At 39.9% G+C, this 15,615-nt stretch overlaps 1 protein-coding gene across 1 annotated transcript in view; it reads right to left on the bottom strand.

Moving 5' to 3' along the window:
• Positions 1 to 101: 101 nt before the first annotated feature.
• The window catches only part of LOC101466194 (integrin beta-1), a 29,142-nt gene continuing 13,628 nt past the window's right edge, over positions 102 to 15,615 (bottom strand). Inside the window, exons 2-16 of the mRNA XM_004565547.5 lie at positions 15,130 to 15,196; positions 13,404 to 13,489; positions 9,673 to 9,889; positions 8,350 to 8,520; positions 7,991 to 8,229; positions 7,677 to 7,832; positions 7,407 to 7,502; positions 6,675 to 6,764; positions 6,101 to 6,241; positions 5,672 to 5,874; positions 5,187 to 5,425; positions 4,880 to 5,102; positions 3,739 to 3,974; positions 3,329 to 3,495; positions 102 to 1,247 (exon numbers count right to left, since the gene is read on the bottom strand). Coding sequence (XP_004565604.1) covers positions 1,182 to 1,247; positions 3,329 to 3,495; positions 3,739 to 3,974; positions 4,880 to 5,102; positions 5,187 to 5,425; positions 5,672 to 5,874; positions 6,101 to 6,241; positions 6,675 to 6,764; positions 7,407 to 7,502; positions 7,677 to 7,832; positions 7,991 to 8,229; positions 8,350 to 8,520; positions 9,673 to 9,889; positions 13,404 to 13,489; positions 15,130 to 15,196 — 2,397 coding nt within the window. The 3' untranslated portion in view covers positions 102 to 1,181. The remainder of the gene's footprint in view (positions 1,248 to 3,328; positions 3,496 to 3,738; positions 3,975 to 4,879; positions 5,103 to 5,186; positions 5,426 to 5,671; positions 5,875 to 6,100; positions 6,242 to 6,674; positions 6,765 to 7,406; positions 7,503 to 7,676; positions 7,833 to 7,990; positions 8,230 to 8,349; positions 8,521 to 9,672; positions 9,890 to 13,403; positions 13,490 to 15,129; positions 15,197 to 15,615) is intronic.

The following is a 15,615-nucleotide window of genomic DNA, read 5'->3' as shown; positions in this document are numbered from 1 at the left end:
ACTTCTCATTGGAGCGTCATCTTGTCATTTTTAACGTCATGATGTAAGTTTCCACTGCATCAAATCTTCAGCAAATACACAATGACACTTAACAATATGGGTCCATTTTCTTTTTTTAGGGGTTTATTCAATAAATAATTCCAGAAAACAGAATCGCAATTGTGAATGTGATGGAGAAATCAACAAAGGCACTTAAACGTTGATGACAGGCGTAGCCTTCCAAAAGTTCTCTTATCAATCCTCTTTTTTTCATCATCCCCATTTCTTTTTAATTAAGCACGTTTGATCGAGGCACCTCTGAAAGAGTTAAGTGTAGTAACTCAGATGTAAAACAGGACACTTGCCCCCCATTCACATTGTACAAATAAAAACAATATAAGCAAATTTAGTCAGCAAATAAGGCAGAATTGTGTGTATTTGGCATTGCTGAGAAGAATAAAAGGACCTGAGTTGGCTTTAAATTAAGCAAGTAAAACCTGGAGCTGAACAGTAAGACTACTGTACACCGCTGCCCTTCATCAGGTAAGGCAACCCAAGAAAATCTTTTCTCCACAAAGACACATTTAATAAAAATGATTGTTCAGACGGATTATGTCACTTTGAAAACAAACATACCATCACCCCCAGCTCTGTTCTGTGAATACATGTATGGCTTTACACAGAACACAGGAAAACAAAAAGAAAAGAAAAAAAACACTTCCTGTACACACCCCGCTGCTGCCAAACCCGGCACTACATCTGAAGGGCTCGATCCAAAGAGACGCCCACTCATTGAAAATGATTAAAGACACAGTAAAACTTTTGTATGCCTGTTTCTGAAACACTGATTGCCTCCTACTCTGCACTGTATGCATGCACGCTAATTTGGAAAGAAACCCTTCCTTTACTGTCCATTATCAACATTCATTTCAACCGCTCATCGAAACACTGATGGCTTCTATTTAACAAAAAAAAATTCTCTCAACAAAACCAAAACGTAAAAACCACACGTTTATACATACTGTACAAATTACAGATGATGCATAGAAGATCAAAAGTTAATAGAACGGAGCCGCAAAATGCAATGCTATTATTTGGTGGCTACAACAACAAACAGACAAACAAAAACAGTGAGCATTATAAAACCCGCCCCTCCCGCTTTCTTTTCCATACAGTGTTGTCACGAAGTAGGCTAAGCTCCATCATTTGCCCTCGTACTTTGGATTGATGACAGTTGTTACGGCACTTTTGTAGATCGGATTCTCACCCTGAGAAATGCAAAGAAAAGAGAAAGAAAAGTGAGTAAACCGTTGCAAACACAGTAAATGCATCACTGAGACACAGCACTCAAAAGAACAGGGAAAACATGCATAACCTTTTCATGTTTGTGTGCCAGCTGCTTACAAATTGATACTTGAACCTCTCTTTTCCCTAGCAAGCGGGTCCACACACTCAAAATACTGACAGTATCCTTTTTAAACTATTTAGTAGGTTTAATTTAATTGAAGAAAATGTGCTCCTTTTTTAATTAAACTGTGCTTTCCCTCTTGTTTGAACTCTGAGCTAGTTCCTGACAGCTTTATGTTTATTTTTTCATCTGTCCTAAAAGCAGCTGACAATCCAAACTCCATTTTCCCTGGAGGTTTTTCTTTGGGTCGGGCAGCATAGGGCTGTGGTTAGTACCATCACATCACAGCAAGAAGATCCTGGGTTAAAATCTGCTCTGGGGTTCTCTGTGTGGGGTACTCCAGCTTCATCCCACAACACAAAGGCATGCATGAAGTTAGGTTAATTGACAGTATATGTAAAAAGTGAGCATGAATGGTTCTGCCTCTCATGTTAGCTCTGCAACAAAGCGGCGATCTGTCCAGGGTGTTGTAGCAGGGCAGAGGTTCCGGTTTTTGTTTTCACATGTGCTGTTTTAAGCTTTGCCTGTTTGTAGATGATGCAGCTGCTTTTTTATGTTTATAGGAGAAAGTTTTCCCACAGAGATACACGTTAATCACCAAATGTGAAAATAAATCTGCTTTCCAATGTTTCCAGGATATAAATTTATGGTTAGACATGCATATAAATTCACAACATGCGGACACTAAACTTATTTCATTGCTGCACTCATGCAAGAAGGAGCAATACAAACTTTGACCTAAAGGGCAGCGGCTTTATTCCCATAGCTGGGATTGTGGAACTGGTTAATAGGACTCTTGTATATGGGGTTCCCTTGCTAACAAGAAAAAGAAGGAAGATGAATGGAAAAAACTGAAGAAAGAAATGGAGAGAATCAGGAAAAGCACTGGAAAGGATAGAAAACAGTCTAAGAAGGCAATACATTATAGTAACTAATTAGCGTTGTAATTATTACTACCAGTCATTAGTGCTGCACAGTTTCTGTTTAGTAGTTTGTTTCCTACTTTCTTTAAAACTGTTTTTATATTTATTCTTCTTCCTTATAGGTTCCACTTGTGTTGCCAAAACATTTGATAATAAAATAAAATCTTAAAAAACTAATTTTCTTTAAAAAGGTTTGCTGAAACTAGGAAGAACAGACTTGAATACCATTTAAAAAAAAAACCAAAAAAAAAAAACCCAACTGACTGTAACATAGTCCACTTCATGACATGTTTATCAGAAGAAATTCAAAGCCATCTACTGTGTGTCTGTAATATGGTAAATAATAGTATTTAAAGTCCTCTGGCTGTGATTTGTGTTCTGCTTTTTCCCTTCAAATCGTAAACACTGCTGCTGTAACTGCCTCACACTGAGCAGCAGCTGCTGCTGAACTTTCCATCAGTGGTCATTCTGCAGGCTTCCTCGCTCTGCTCCGTTGCCTTTTATGGTCATGCAGTTGTGGCATGTGGACGGCGAGTGGCAGCACCAGCAGCAGAGAAAAGGCCACTCCCTGCCCTCAGTGAATAGAGAACCAACACAACTGCATAGAGCTGGGGTTCATTGAGGACTGAGTACAGGCCACACAGTGAGAGGCATATCCTCATGATTACCTCACATTTTTGCCTAGAGAGCTTTGTCACATGCACAATCCTGGAAAAATCTGTAAAGTTACACTCATCTTTTTGTTTAACACTTACAGTTTAAAGTGGACTCATTTTACTGAATCTTCTAGCTCTACTGGAGTAGCTCTGCATAAGTCTCAGTCTAAAATGACCCGTATCTTATAACACTCTCACCATCTAAAACAAGCAGCCTCCTTCTATACCAAATTTAACCTGCGGACTGTGACACAATGGCTTAAATAACTAGCTCTTTCAGCATGGTAAATTTTTTTAAAGCATAAACCCGAGTGAACGGCTCTGTCATTTAGTGCTGTGGATAATGCGGTTCTACTACTCACCGTGTCCCATTTGGCATTCATCTTCTCCTTCTCAAACTTGGCGAACTCTCGGCGGTCGTGGATGATCATGAGCAGCTTCCAGATGAGCAGCAGTGCGAGGCCGATGAGCACAATGCCCGCTACCACACCTGCCACGATGGGGATGATGTCAGGTCCTGACGGGCAGTCTAACGGAAAAGGAAAGCAAAGACACCCAATGAAAACGGTTGCTCATATAAAGAACAAAAATGTAATTATCATAAACAGAAAATAAGTAATCATTGATATTAATGGCTATTTTCTTGATTTCTTAAAAGTAGGGAAGATTTGCCATCTCATCTATTAAACTGTCTATTGCATCTGCTTTTGTAACAATAAACAGAAAGCAAGTAAAAGGATGATCAGACAAAATCAGCTCAGTGTGACCGTACCCAGTTTCTCTACCACAAAGACTTCCTTGGTGGAATTCTTGGTGATGGCGTAGGTGTAGTAGAACCAGCAGTCGTTTGCATCCTTCTCTTTGCAGTGGGTCAGGGGGAAGCTCTGGTCTGTGGGCTGAGGTAGATCTTTTCGGTCCTTCACCTTTATTAGGTTGAAGTAGCTGCACTCCTTTTGGCACATCTCCTTCTTCTCGCCATCCCCAAACGCTCTGCACTGCACACAATCTCTGTGGAAGCACAGCGTGGTTTACTCACCACAGTGTTTTATATTCGAGACGCCAGACATTATAACCGCCATGCTGGAAAACAGTCGTCAGGTCTGAACTGCCACACATGAAAAAAACGAGTGAAAATCTAACTGTTTAGATAAAGGATGATGTGATCATTTTAATACAGTGAGAACTCTTAATTTTAACTCTTAGTTTTACATTTTGTTTTTGATTTATTGTACTTTGGGTTAATTTCCACAGTGAGTTTGTTCATTTTAGTTTTTACTGTTGAAAATGTTTAGTGTCAGTTCAGAACAGGAATTAAAGGCATTTATTTTGTGAGAGCCTCAGTCATACAGACATCCCCCGCTTAAACATAAAGGCCTCTCTATTGACAAAGTCTAAAACTAAAGACATGAACTAAAACCAACAGCATTTCTTCCACAGAGTTTGTTTTGTCATTTGTCATAGGCTTATTCTATGCACTGCAAGCACATCATCTAATTTAGAATCACAAGCACGTCTCTGGGAGGAAACGCAGGCACCTGGAAGATTTCATGAAATTACTGGGAAAACATGAAACTCCACACCCAAAGGCTCCCAGTGACAAGGACCCAGGCAGAACCTTGTTGGCATCCTGCAAACTGCCTGATGTGTTTTTTTTAAGTGTTCCTTGAATTGTTTTGTAATGTGTATCAAATAAGTTTTAATGACTATGAATTATTATAGTCTCTGAGATGATTTGTTATGAAATTCTAGTTAAAAATCAAAGATAAATCTTTTGGCTTTTAACTAGAATTTAATCATAAATCACATGACTCAGTTTGGCATACAACTTCTAAGCTTACATGTTAAAACAGACTTTACATTTTTAGATTTCTATATGTTGTTTCTCCAACCAAAGATGAAAGCTTCACACTCACTTGTGCTCAGTGCAGACACCGGGGCAGGTCGGACAGACCTCACATGTCGGACCCTGGAATTTGGGGTCTTCGCATTTGCAGATTCCACACTCGCATTTGCCGCGGCCATTACAGAGCTGCCCGTTCTTGGCAAGGCAGGTGGATTCATCCAGGGAACATTCACAGGCATTGCCTGTGTAGTTGGTGTCACAGATGCACTTCCTGCATTCGCAGCGTCCATGTCCTAATGGAGCACAGGCATCAAACACATTCAGTGTGGAGTTAAATCAATCATACTTTCAAATGAGTTTACTTCTGTAACCCTTACCTCCGCAGAGCAAATTGCCAGAGCGGTCGCAGTTGAAGTTGTCGCACTCACAGTACTTGCCACTGTAGACTTCTGCAGGATTCTCCCGCTTCTTACATTCGCAGGTGCCACAGAGGCACTCGCCATTGTTGCTACAGATATCTGTACTGTTGGGTTTTCTGCAGTTAGCATCCAGGTCGTCTGACCGGACTTCGTCTTTGCTGCACTCACATTCACGCCCAATACGTCCTTCGTTACATCTGCCACAGAACAACAAAAGTTTAATTATTCAAGTTTTAGTGTCACATTACAAGCAGCAATAAGTCTCTTGACTATTTAGGTGGATGATTAAAGTATGCCACTGAAATCATAAATCCAGCTTTTAATCAAATTACTTAAATATGTTGAGGAATATTTTGAAATTACAGACCCACACATCCTTATGCTCCATCATACATGGCTCAGCAGCTCTACATCTCTCTGCATCAATGCACATCAATACTTACTTGCAGGCTCCACATTCAAAAATCCCGTTTCCCCCGTGGCACTTCGGACTGTTGGGCTCTCCCTTTTTGGCACATTCACAGTCACAGATGAAATTGAGCTCTATCGCCACCTCCTCATTGAAGCCCAGCGGTTTCACTGTAATGACCTCAGGCTTGCCACCTGAAGGACACTTCTGAGATTCAATAGAGATCTTAAAAGACACCTGGAAACCAGAGAGAATCACACCGTATGAGGAGGATGCCATCAAGGTAACTGTTTTTCTTTTTGTATGATTGTCACATTTAAATGTTTCAGATCATCAAATAAATGTATTTGACTCAATACATTTTCCCCAGAGTATCTAAACCCTTTCTTTTTCTCAGATATAATTTTTGGTTTGCTTGTTTTACACTCGTCAGCACATGGAAACCAAGCCTGGATCCTATTACCTCGTCGCCAATGGAGATGTTAGTGCACTTCCTGCCGTTGTCCTCTGTTCCTCGCACACCGTTTTTACAGAAGGCTTTGTACGAGATAGAAACGCCCTCGGGCAGCTTGCTGTTCTCCAGAATCACCTCAGATGACAAAGACTGCAAAAAAGAAAAAGATAAGAATCAAACATTTATTAAACTTTGTCTCTCTACAGATGAGTAGCAGCTTATAACTAACTTAAGTAATAATTAATTCCTTATAATTAAGATGTATTTTTGGGAGTGGCACAGCTAAGGCATAGCTGTCACTTGGGTTTGTTTATGATGGAAGAGAGAAAGTATTCATGCACACAGGTGAAGAGGAAAGCACCAGTTATCAGTTCCTCAAATTTGGCTGATTATTTGCGTTGAATTTCTCTGGATGTGACCTCTTACGTTTATGTTACATTTCGTTACCTGTAATCTTCACGTGCTCAGATGAAGATGACAAATGCCTGGCTATGTATACATGAGAAATAACTCAATGCTAAATCAATCCCCGATCATCAGGGGAGAGTCTAAGATCACGTGATGATTGTGCAGTTCAACTTACATTGTAGGCATCAATGATGAGTTTGATGACATTACTGGAGTTGGAGGAAAGCGTGCCGACAGCTGATTTGGGAATAAGATTTTTCAACTCCTGTAAGAGAAACGAGAGTCAAAAGAAAGAATTAACATACATGAATCATATCCTGTGAATTACATAAAAAAAAATTGGAGCTGATCTATCGGTTGGATGATATTCCTAACTAAATTGTGAAATACAGTGCTGGAAAGTTATTACATTTTCCTGCAATGAGAAATTCTTTGAAAGCAGAAAGGAAAATCACCAGCGTTGTGATTGGTTTTTTGACCTTGTTTTGTTAACTGAGGTATAATTTTCTGAAATATAATGTAATTTTTTTTTAAAAATAAGATAATAGATTTCATGTCTAATGGTAAATGGCCTGTGTTTGTGTAGCATTTTTCTAGTCCCTAAGGACCCCAAAGCGCTTTACACGTTCAGTCATCCACCCATTCACACACACACATTCAGACACTGGTGACGGTAAGCTACATTGTAGCCACAGCCGCCCTAGGGTGCACTGACAGAGGCGATGGACCAATGGACCAATCAACCACCCAACACCCATTCTGAGCCAAAAAACATTATATAATAAAACAATAAATATTGATAGACATATATACATAACAATACAGGGTTTTTTGACCTTCCCAGTGTGGGTTCTGCTTGTATAAAAAAGAAAAAGAAGAGTCTTCAAACACAATGTACAAAGGTTACCTGGTAAACAGGCTGAAATTCCTCAGTTACAGCAAAGATGGTCTGAATGTTGTGATCACTCAACTTCTGGACCAGGTGAGCAATAGAGGGATAATCCTGTTAAACATACAAAACAAACTTAACAAAGAATATGGGTCATGTGAAGATACAATTAATGAACAGACGATAAAACTGAGACCATTATTAAAAAAGGTGAACATATAACAGCTCTCATTCTCAGTCAGCTCTCCCTGGATTTACTGTTAGTGTTAAAGACATGATGGTACATACGTAGTAGTGGCTCATACTGTACACGTTGTTTTCCAGGTGACACTTCCCATCGTTGGGGAGGACAATGCCGCCCAGCTTGCCGTCTCCAGCGAAGTGGAAACCAGCATCAGTGGAAAACACCAGCAGACGAGTCACGTTCCTCCAGCCAATTTGCTCCTGGGATCAAAACAAGAAGATATCCTTATTTATCTTATTTATACTTATTTGTATTCTATGCATTTTGCAGGCACAGAAGAATAGAAAAAACAAACAAAAAAAAAAAAAAACACACACACAAAAAAAAAAAAAACAAGCTTAATTAATTAAACGCTCACCTCACAGACTGCCACCTGCATGATGGCATCAAACCCCCCCTCTGGAGAGTCCAGGTTTCCTGAGATCTGCTGCTGACTGACCAGCTGGTTAAACCTGTCTCCGTTGCTGGTGAGCTTCAGGACGTTCTTGTAGCTGAAGGGGCTCGTACAGTTCTCGTTGTTGGAACAGGGGTTGATTAGCCTGGCAGGTGTGGTGCTGATGTAAGGCATGACCGTTTTCTCCACAAAGGAGCCAAAACCTTAAGGCGAAACAAAAAAGGAGAGCATTTCTTAACTTGGGATTATAAACTCATTTGGAAGGCTGAGGGTTTTCTGCTGTTTTGAAGGACATTTATTGGGTTTCATGTTTTTAACCGTACCTATCCTGAAGTCTGACGTGATCTCCCGCATTTCCCTCATGAGGTCAGTGCCAAGGTTCTTCACATTTTCCAAATCATCTTTCATGGAGAACGAGAGGTCCATGAGGTAATATAAGTCGATGGGGTAATCCTCAGCACGCTTGAATTTCAGGTCAAAAGTCTGTGGCTCACCTTAAAGGCAAAAGCAGAGCATTGTTAGTTATTAGACTAACGACAAGTTTCCTGTTTTTACTGGAAAACCAGAGTTACACTTAAATACAAAAGGGTTGGAAACTAAAGATAATTTAAGGGGGGTGGTCTCAAATTCATTTTACCATCTTTGGAAATTTAAGTTTGCATCATGCCAGCTTCTTCAAACTGATAAAATTATTAAAATAATTCTTATAAATTTCTTATCTTTTCCAGTCCACTGGCTTTAAAGTGGCTAAAGGTGAGACTGACACAAATATAACGGCTTCTAAATCTAAACTGCTTTGACATTACACCAACTATGAACCATCAACATATTTACTCCAAATAAAAATTTGCTTTTGTTTTGACCTGACAACAGTTTCAGCAAACTGCCAAAGCATCAAAAGTTCAGGCTATATTGAAAGCCTTTTTAACATAACACAATCTCTAATTACGTTAGGGTATTTACACAGCTGTTTTAACTGTGACGAGTAAAAGAAATTCAACCAGGATATCAGAATACTTTATTGATCCCTAGGGAAAGTTATGTATATTCACATCTATATTCCTCTGGTTAAAAAAAGACTTCAAGGTGACTTCTAGCTTTGTGACCTCAGCAAACTTTGGGCTCAGTCGCTAGTTTCTAGACCTGAGCCTTCATAATACAGTGATTTATGCATTTGCCTAAGAAGCAAAAGATCTCAAGTTTGATCCCAGAAGCACACAAATCCCCTGACGATGCATTAAGAAGGGCATCTGGCATAACATTTTGCCACATTAATCAAATTCAAATTCAAATTCAAATTTTATTTGTCACACACACACACAACCATACACAGTATGACATGGGGGTGAAATGCTTGTAGCTGTACAATGCCCGACCATTAAATGACAGAAGAAAAGCATCATGCAGTAGCTTATGGCCACTACTATCATCCAGGGAACGTTCACTGGCTATTGACTTGCTAATCACAAATGTTAGCCCATGAGTTTGCTGTGTCCTTGGTTTCACAGTCAGGCCCGCCATCACTCATCACATCTGGTTTCAAAATACCAAGATGGCGTCGGTGAAAACACTGAAATCGATGCTGAACAGCTAGCTAATAAATGTAAACATAGTCAGGAACATAGCATCAGCATACGCCTGCTTACCAGATCTGAGCGTCACTTTGAGTTTCTGAGGCTGTATCTGTGTGATCTCCTCAGGCTTGAGTTTTACGTTCCCATCCTTGTTGCGAACGGTGACATCTTTGTTCTGGGTAATTTCAGTGCTGCCGCGGGGGTCCTCAATATTTTTGCAGTCTTTCTTCTTCAGGTAGGTCACATCATCACAGCGAGCTGATTTGGACTCGCCCTCTGAGAGGAACTTCTGCAAAAAGAAGAAAAGACCATTAGAGAATTACTCCAAATGACTTTCCCACCACAGACCGGGATAATTTTCTTCAAATTGTTTGTGTTTTCCTTTTGGGTTGTATTGTGAAAGGAAAACCACGCTGCCGCAATAACCTAATCAGTGAAAGAATGAATAACAATACATCCTTGTATGTGGCAGAAGACCAGGATTTTGAATTCAAAAATCCTGGTCCTCACAAAGAAGGTCGTGAATAGTCAGATCCCATCTTATATTAATGACCTTATAGTACCATATCACCCCATTAGAGAATTTCGCTCTCGGACTGCAGGCCTACTTGTTGTTCCTAGAGTATTTAAAAGTAGAACGAGAGGCAGAGCCTTCAGTTTTCAGGCCCCACTTCTGTGGAACCAGCTTCCAGTTTGGATTCGGGAGACAGACACTATCTCTACTTTTAAGATTAGGCTTAAAACTTTCCTATTTGCTAAAGCATATAGTTAGGGCTGGATCAGGTGAATCTAAATGCTCCCTTAGTTATGCTGCAATAGGTGTAGGCTGCTGGGGGATTCCTATGGCTCTACATCTACACTGATCCAGGTAAATTTGAAAACTGTGCTTTCGTCTAAAAACACTCCACGTCCACATTAGCGTTTTATTTATATAGTTTTGAGGCTACATGTCACACCCTTGCTCACAGCTTTTACCATTTCAGACCCTTCAAATTAAGGATTTCCCTTTTTTTCCCCTTTCACTGAATTTGTTTAATTTTTTTTTCTCGACAAAGCTACTTCCTTAATTTATGCATCTTATTAGCCTACCAAAATTAAGTAATTTGATCTTTGAAGACGAACAATGTATTTTCAAGTTTAAAATCTAATTTTCCAAAATTAAGCTTAGTGGCTTTCATTTTTCTACCAGGCTTCAATCCACCATGGAGCACCTTATATTCTGGAGCCTCAATGTCAGTGTTTTTAATGACACTGATTTAAATGTGTCACTTTACAAGTATAAAAGGTTAAAGACTCATTTAGTGAAACAAAATTGTTTGGTTATTTTAACTAATAAACAGACTAATCTTTGGAGCACGAGTGCTGCAGATACAAATCTCATGAATGTTGAAATGACAAAGTATGCAACGAAACATAAGATAAGGCTTCACTGTTACTTTCACTTTCGTGGCTTCGGGGGCGATCGTGGCTCAAGAGTTGGGAGTTCGCCTTGTAATCGGAAGGTTGCCGGTTCGAGCCCTGGCTTGGACAGTGTCGGTTGTTGTGTCCTTGGGCAAGACACTTCACCCGTTGCCTACTGGTGGTGGTCAGAGGGCCCGGTGGCGCCAGTGTCCGGCAGCCTCGCCTCTGTCAGTGCGCCCCAGGGTGGCTGTGGCTACAATGTAGCTTGCCATCACCAGTGTGTGAATGTGTGTGTGAATGGGTGGATGACTGGATATGTAAAGCGCTTTGGGGCCCTTAGGGACTAGTAAAGCGCTATATAAATACAGGCCATTTACCATTTACCATTCACTGTTACTCGTGGAAAGGAGAGAAAAGGAGAAACAGATGATTGACAGGCCTAACAGAGAATATAGATTGGATGCACATGAGACACCACAAGGAGCAGTCGAGGAGAAGCCGAGACAATGAACCCAGTCAAAACGAAAACAGTGCTTTGACTCAGTTATTTCCAAAACCTCATGACATAAAAACACCCCTTTCTTTTTGCCTGCATCTAGCTGCACATAATCTGATGAGTTCTAAAGCAGAGCTACTTTGCGAGAGAGCGTTTCTTCTAAAGAGAGATCTCTTTAGGTGCTCCAAACGACTTCACTCAACTACAAACTGAAGTCGAGGCCTGGTTTCATAAGCTCAGGGGTGGATATCAGCAGGCTGATAGAGAGCAGCAGACATGATTTAACAGGAATGCAGTTGTCTTGGCACATGACGAGAACAAAAAGCATTTAACCCTGACATGGTTTCAACAGTTTACTAAAAGGCTCACCTTAACTATAAACCCGTTTTCCTATAGTTGGCCCTCCTCTCCAATAAAACTCAGCCTTTCCATCTAATCAATTAAATTTTTTTCCCTGTTTCAGTGTTTTTATTCTGTGCAGAACAAAACTGGACAGTTTAAGGGTTGTGCTTCTTCTGTTGTTTGAAATGTGGTGCAGGTTAAAGCCTGTCTGTGTTTCCTGGGTGGTTAAACTGTAACCCAGTTCAATCTAGCTCTTTTTGCCTTTAGTTTCTCTCTTTTTGCAACGAACATGTACAGAAATGTAAAATGTTTCATATACATATGCATACATCCAAGGCTAACCAGGTGTAGGAATTTGTTGATCTGTGTTCCCACAACCTTGCTTAAAGTGAACATGAGCCCTTAAACACATACATGTGAATCTTGCCTCACGGGTATCAGTCAGTGTTTCCCCCCCCTGTTTCATTTCAGATAAATTCACTTATTTTAAGAGTCTCTCACCTAAACATGGTTATAACCATACACTGAAGTCAGGTGACAGTAGAAGTGGAATCTACAGCCATGTTCATACATAAATGTAATGTGGTTTTAAGAGAATCAGGTCAGTATGTTTTCCACGGTTATCCACAAGTAGCGCAAAGCAGGAAATAGTCTGCTTCAGAGGTATTTGAAATAATGGAAATGCTCTGTATCCTCTGATAAGGCGAGGGAGCTGCTTGGACAGAGCATGCAGAAGACAGGAAATGCCCGCCCACTCTAATACCACTGAGACTTTATACTAGGGAACTAGCAGGTTAAAGATTGGCCTCTGTGCCACTGAGGGGCAGAGAGAACAGCTCCTGATGCCCCACTCTGTGTCTAGTGTACCAACTTAAATATACGCTGGATTATAAATCCATTTTTAGTTACAATCGAAGTATAAATGTAAACAAAAATTCTACTTGCTTGTGTTAACGTCACTGACACAGCATAAAAAGAACTTCATTTACATTTGTTTGTTACTGTGCATGAATGTTTAATTCCAACTGCATGTTTTTGGTCTTTTCCCTCATACTGTGGTCTGTTTGTATTTCAACCACAGCAAGAAAATCCGCCTTAGGTACACTAAACATCTAATTAAGCAGCTTCATCCTGACCAAGTTTCCAGTGAAGAAGCAGCAGCAGGAGCAGCACTGCTGTTTACAATTAATGGACCAACTGTGGTTTACTTGCCATTGGGTGAAAAACAAAAAGTCTCTAATCGCTTAACTCCTGAGTACTTATACTGCTTACAGGATGAGTACAGATTACATGCACGCATTCATATAAACAAAGGTGAAAGTTAATTTAATTAAATGGATTTTATTGCATTTTGTCACTTGAACTATTTCATTTGTTTTGAATTGCAGAATGACTCCAGTCTTGTACTCCTATTTAATAATGGTGACAATGACAGATATTACAGTTTATCATTTTTTGTGCAGCTCAAGGAAACTGAAACTTTCCTCACTGATAAAGAGCTCTCTGATATTTTTTCACTCATGTGATAAAACAGCTTTGACACAGCTTTGCTGATCCAACTCACTTCATCTGTGCACCATCCACAGATCTCAGAGACCTGGATGCATTCCCCACATGACTGCGCGTTTGCCTTGATGCATATGCTTCCATCTGAAAGAGATGACACAAGTTCCTTTTAGCCAAGATGATACAATCTTTTCCATTAGCTCACTAACTCAAAGCAGCTTTTGGCTGGAAAGCACCCCCCCTCCCTCCTCCTCCCTTCCCCCCTCCCAGACCAGAAAACTGAGTCATGCTGGGAAAAGCTCCAGACAACTCACCAAGTAATGACCTAACTCCATAAAACAAAAAACTCCAACTGTTGGCCAAAAGGACTAACAGTCATAAAACCATGAATGAAGATTTGAAAGGGGAAAAAGCATGAGAACAAGCCAGTGTGAAAACTTTTCTATCACTATCATTCATAATGTGTGTCAAGAGCAAAAGAAAAGAAAGAAAAAGAAAGTGTAACAATAAATCATTTCTACTTCAGGAACTATTTGGTGGTTCTTGGGTGGTCTGTGTACTTTACTGACCTCTGTAAGACTTCTTACAGGGCAGTTTTCATGGAAAAAAGAAGTACATACTCATAGGCTAGTACTTCTGTGCTTGAAGCTAATTGTTTAAGAAAGGACCACTATTTTTTAAAACCCAGTCAGATGTCAGATCAAGAATAGCAGAAACAAAGGAAGAGTCAAAAATAAAAATCAGATATAGATCAATGAGGCAGTGATCAAGTGGAAAGAGATTCTGTGCCAGTGGGAGTGGTTTTGCAGTAGTTAAACTCTACACACCTAATACAGAGATGCTCCATGAGGAGGACAGGAAGTCAGTCATAATACAGAAGACTGTTATGAAAAAAGACCACATGCACACTTAACACCTTCCTTATGTGCACACTACCAAGCCAGGAAATTTGCCTTCTACCAAATATGTATATTTTGATACTCAGTTACTTAACTGAGCAAATGGAATAAATCATCAACAGCACACCGTGAGGAAGGCTAAACCAATGCATACGTCCCAGCAGGGGTGACTTTTGTGGCTTCCAAAAAATACCATATCCTACGGAAATCTATTAAGTCAAAAACATTAAATCCATTTTGCGTATTTTATGTCATTCTAAATGTCAGAAACAAAGACTATTCAGGGTCTTAGCTAAGTGGTGTGCATGCCAGGTCAGATTCGCCTCCTACTCGTCACCTTTAGGTTCAAATCACCAAAACATTGGACATCAGAAACTGATGGGTGACATCTCTGTGGCTAGGCCCATCTTTTATATTGTCAATGCATGTGACGATAACGTCTCTGAAGAGGAGTCTGCAAACAGTGCCTCATGTTCACACTTTGTAATTATGAAATTTATGTCACGCAGGCCTAAGCAAACCCCTCACATACTCGTGGAAAATATAACAGGCTTCACTCTGCTTGTTATATTGCGTGAGTGCTTGTGTTTTTTAAAAGATTGCAAAAGCCTACATGTGGCCTTGTATCTCGGTTTTGCTGCATGTAAAAACATTTTTTTTTTAAAAAGGCTGTTGCTACATCAGCAGACTTTGACCCGTTTAGTTCCCTGAAACAGGTTCCTGAGAGAAACAGTTCCACATTCTTAGGATGAAAAAATAAATATTAGTAAATTAGTGCTCTTGTGGCTGTACTGCAAAGGGATGAAAATACCTTGTGCAGTAGGTTAGATTATAATTAATAGTTAAGATAAGAAAAGGAGCAAAACGGGAACTTTAACTTCCTACCTTGCTGTGCCAAGCTGCCACTGAGGGCTGCTGATAATGCTGCTATTAAAAGTAAGCTCAGGTCCATCTGCAAAATAAAACAGAGAAAACAAAACAGGTCACTGATAGATGACATTAAAACATCTACATTGGACACATTTTTACAACAGCTGCACATGCTGAAATGGCTTTACAAACATACTAAATTCTAAGAGAGCAAAGAGAAAGAGGAAGGTGCTGGCATGTGCTGTTGTGGTTGTGGAGGTTGAATGTGGCACAGAAAAAAAACTTTAAAGACATTCAAACTCAGTGAGATCTGAAACTTGTGTGGCCTAAAATACAGGAAGATGGGTTTCTTTTTAAAAAACATACCAGGTTTCAGATTTAATTTCATCACAGCTGTACATACTTATAGTTATAGAATATTCACAACATACTTCATACCGTGTACATTATAACATACCATAATAGACCCATTTCTGTAATATACTTACATATCTATATTAT

This window comes from Maylandia zebra, linkage group LG18 (genome assembly GCF_041146795.1).
Source record: "Maylandia zebra isolate NMK-2024a linkage group LG18, Mzebra_GT3a, whole genome shotgun sequence".
Classification (NCBI taxonomy): domain Eukaryota; kingdom Metazoa; phylum Chordata; class Actinopteri; order Cichliformes; family Cichlidae; genus Maylandia; species Maylandia zebra.
This window is presented reverse-complemented; position numbering and strand designations above follow the sequence as displayed.